The sequence below is a fragment of the Physeter macrocephalus genome, chromosome 20 (assembly GCF_002837175.3).
Source record: "Physeter macrocephalus isolate SW-GA chromosome 20, ASM283717v5, whole genome shotgun sequence".
NCBI lineage: Eukaryota > Metazoa > Chordata > Mammalia > Artiodactyla > Physeteridae > Physeter > Physeter macrocephalus.
In genome coordinates this window covers 79,928,182-79,931,282 of record NC_041233.1, presented here as the reverse complement: position 1 = coordinate 79,931,282, position 3,101 = coordinate 79,928,182, and the positions used below count along the sequence as shown (strand labels likewise).

Sequence of the window (3,101 nt, the reverse complement as noted above, 5' to 3'; positions counted from 1 at the left end):
CCCCCTGGGAGCGTGGGCTCGAGGTCCAGGTCAAGTGGAAGCACAGGGGGAGTGGGGAGCGCCCGCTCACCCCACCTGGACGGTCGCCTGGGTGAGGGGTGCACGGCAGGCTGGCTGGGTTCCCGGCATCCCGACCGGGCGCCCTGCGCTCCTGCGGGGCGGACACGGGGGGCTGAGCTCATCGCCTGTGGACACCGCACGCGGGACAATCCCCGGCCTCCCTTCAAACTTCGGTCCCTTCCCGACTGTAGACGAAGTGACCGACGCGGAAGCCGGTGGCCGCCGTCTGACGGCCAGCGGCGAAGCCGAGCGCGGGGCCGGGGGCCTGGGTACCGTGGGCGGCGACCGTCGTGGGTCTCCCGAAAGAAAAGTCGCCCGCCAGGCCCCCGGGAAAGGTACCGAGGCCTCCAGCCAGGGCGCCCATGGCCGAGGCGAAACTGGAGAAGCAGGCGGCTGCCTCGGGCGCGGGAGGGGACGACGAGAGCCGCAGGTCCGGGGAGGCGGCGCCCAGGGGCTCCAGCTCGGGCGCCTTGGTTCCTCCCGGGCTCCGGGCACCCGAGGGTGCGGCCGCGCTCGCCTGCCCCCTCCTCTTCCTCTTCCTTCGGAAGTTCCCGTTGTCGAACATCTTCTCGCAGTTTGGGTCCAGGGTCCAGTAATTGCCTTTACCTGTGGAAGAAGAAAGGGCCCAGATCAGAAAATCCGGGATTTGACCTCGGTGATGTGAGAACGTGAGAAATGGAGGTCAGCTTCACAGAGACCCCCCCCACCGGCCCCTCCGTGAGCCCCCACGCCCACCCCAAACCTTGAGGGGGCACTCTGTACCGGATCAGGCCTCCACAGTCAGACTGGGAAGAATGTCAGCATCCCAGAAAGACCAGGGAAGGGCGACCCCCGCCCCCCAGGAAATACAGAGCCTCGCTAAGGTCAAGGCCAGAGAGAAGAACCTATGAGGTGCAGAGCCAACCGGCTCTCCTCTGGCGCTCGCTTTGCCAGTGGAGGGGAGCCCACCATGCAGGCTCCGAGGCTTCCCAAAGCGACTTCTGATTTGTCTTAATCTTCCGGGTGGCCACCGTCTTTCCCATTTTACAGCAGAGGACACAGGCCCAGAGAAGTCACTCCAAAGGTCCCCGGGCAGGCTAGCTCTCCGGCTTCTTCCTTAGCGGGAGCGCGCGAGAATTAGAGACTCCTGTTGCCCTAGACCTCAAGTCAGGGCCGCGGGCTCCGCTGGCGTCCTCGAGCCGTCTGCGGCCAAGTACGTGTCTCCTCCCCACCCTCCTCCCGCCTCGGCACCCTCCTCTGTGCAAAGAGGGCCGGGTTGTCCAGGGCCGCCCCGTCCCTAGAGGGCCAGCAGGCGGCCAGCTGCGGGGATCCGCGGAGTCCTGGACGGGGCGAGGCACTGAGCTTCTGTTACCTGGGTCGTCCTCGTCGCGGGGTACCTTCTTGAAGCAGTCGTTGAGCGACAGGTTGTGGCGGATGGAGTTCTGCCAGCCCGCCTTGCTGCGCTTGTAGAAGGGGAAGTTGCCGGCCACGTACTGGTAGATCTGGCTGAGCGTCAGCCTCCGCAGCGGCGCGCTCTGAATGGCCATGGCGATGAGCGCCGAGTACGAGTAGGGCGGCCGCACCAGCCTCAGCAGCTCCTGTTGGCCCGACAGGCTCAGCCACGCGAGGTCGGCGCCCGCCAGGCCGCCCGGGGCCCCGAGGAGCGGGCCAGGGGCGCCGTAGGGGGACGCGGACGCGGGCGCGGGGCCCGGCGCGTAGGGCGCGGAGCTGAGAGCGGGCGCGTTCAGCCACAGGCGCGGGCCACCTCCGCCCGCCGCGCCCAGGTCGCCACGCGCGTAGCCCGCGGGGTGCGCGGCCGCCCGGGCCTGGCCGTGCGGGGCCGCGCAGGGCCCCGGGCCGTCGCGGTAAGCGGCCATGGCCAGGCGCTCCCGGGCCTGGGCGGGTGGCTCCGAGCCGAAGCTCAGGGGCGCCCCATCCAGCGCGGCCGCCAGCAGCTCCCCGTGCGGCCCGCCGGGCCCCGCCCTCCGCCCTTCGCCCTTTAAATGCCGTCGGGGCCCGAGCCCCAGGTGAGTGTCGGCGGCGAGCCCCCTCCCCGACAGTTTTGGAGGAGTGATGTCTCCACCCCCGCCCAGGGGTCAGCTTTCCGCCCCGCCCAGGTCCCGAGGCGCTCTCAGACCCTGTGCTGTCTGCGCCATCTCCAGCCAGAATCTTTGCCACTGTCACCCTGGGTCCCCGGCGATCTCGCCGATCCCAGCCTCGTCAGGCCTTCAGGGCCCCGCAGCCCTGGCTGCCCTGCACCCTGCGGCAGGTACCACGTCTCGCGCAGGCCCCCAAGATTTCGGAGTGGGATCCCCGTCCAGCGCGAGGCCCCCTTGCTCGTCCACCGGGGACTCGCTGTGTCTTTCGGGACACCGAGTGCGCAGCGAAGGGCCAGTGTGCGCGGCGGAGAAGGCGAGGGGCCCGGGCAGGGCCTGGCCGGATGCGGACGGTGGCGCTGGAGTCGTCGGCAGCCCCCGCGATAATCTCGAAGGCAGACCGGACCCCTGTAAGCGCGGAGACGCTGGAAACTCGGGACGCCCCAGTCATCCAGGGAGCCCGAGACCCCGCCTGCCCAGTCCGCTCAGTGGCCTCGGGCACAAGGCGCGGTGGGTGGCAAAACCCTCTGCTGGGTTTCCCTGGACGCCGTGGAAACAGGGACGTCCCTGCGGTGCGCCCGCCACCACCCGGCGGGCCTTGGCTCCCCCGGCCTCGGGCCGCGCCCGAAGCTCATGCGCCGAGCAGGGAAGAGCAGCGCCTCCCGGACTCCGAGCTGGGGCCCCTCGCCCTCGCGCGGAGAAGCGGTGATCAAGGCTCAGAGATGAGGAGACGACGGGGCCCCGACGTTTAGCGCCCGCGGGGTTAGCACCTTCTGGTAGAAATCGGTCTCGCCCTGGGACCTTCCCAGTTTCCCGGGGCTGTGCACGGTCAAAGCCAGTACATCCAATTCCTTTAAAAATCAAACGTTCCAACCCACCTGTCCCACGCCGCCCCCTCTCCGCACTCTTGGAGGTGGGGAGCGAACAGGAGGGGGCGCGTGGGTGGGGCTGAGTACTAGACGGAGT

The 3,101-nt window shown here is 69.4% G+C and overlaps 1 protein-coding gene across 1 annotated transcript; it reads right to left on the bottom strand.

Annotated features, from left to right (window-relative positions):
* Positions 1-223: 223 nt before the first annotated feature.
* On the bottom strand, positions 224-1,916 carry FOXI2 (forkhead box I2). The gene is made up of 2 exons (XM_024121645.1): positions 1,412-1,916; positions 224-666 (listed from the first exon to the last, which is right to left on the bottom strand). The coding sequence occupies exons 1-2, from the start codon at positions 1,914-1,916 to the stop codon at positions 224-226; spliced, it is 948 nt and encodes a 315-aa protein (XP_023977413.1).
* Positions 1,917-3,101: the final 1,185 nt, after the last annotated feature.

Coding starts and splice junctions, on each gene's coding strand:
- FOXI2 (XM_024121645.1), bottom strand. CDS start 1,916: ATGGCCGCTTACCGCGACGGCCCGGGGCCCTGCGCGGCCCCGCACGGC. Junction 667..1,411: donor CCGCGACGAGGACGACCCAG/GTAACAGAAGCT, acceptor CTTCTTCCACAG/GTAAAGGCAATTACTGGACC.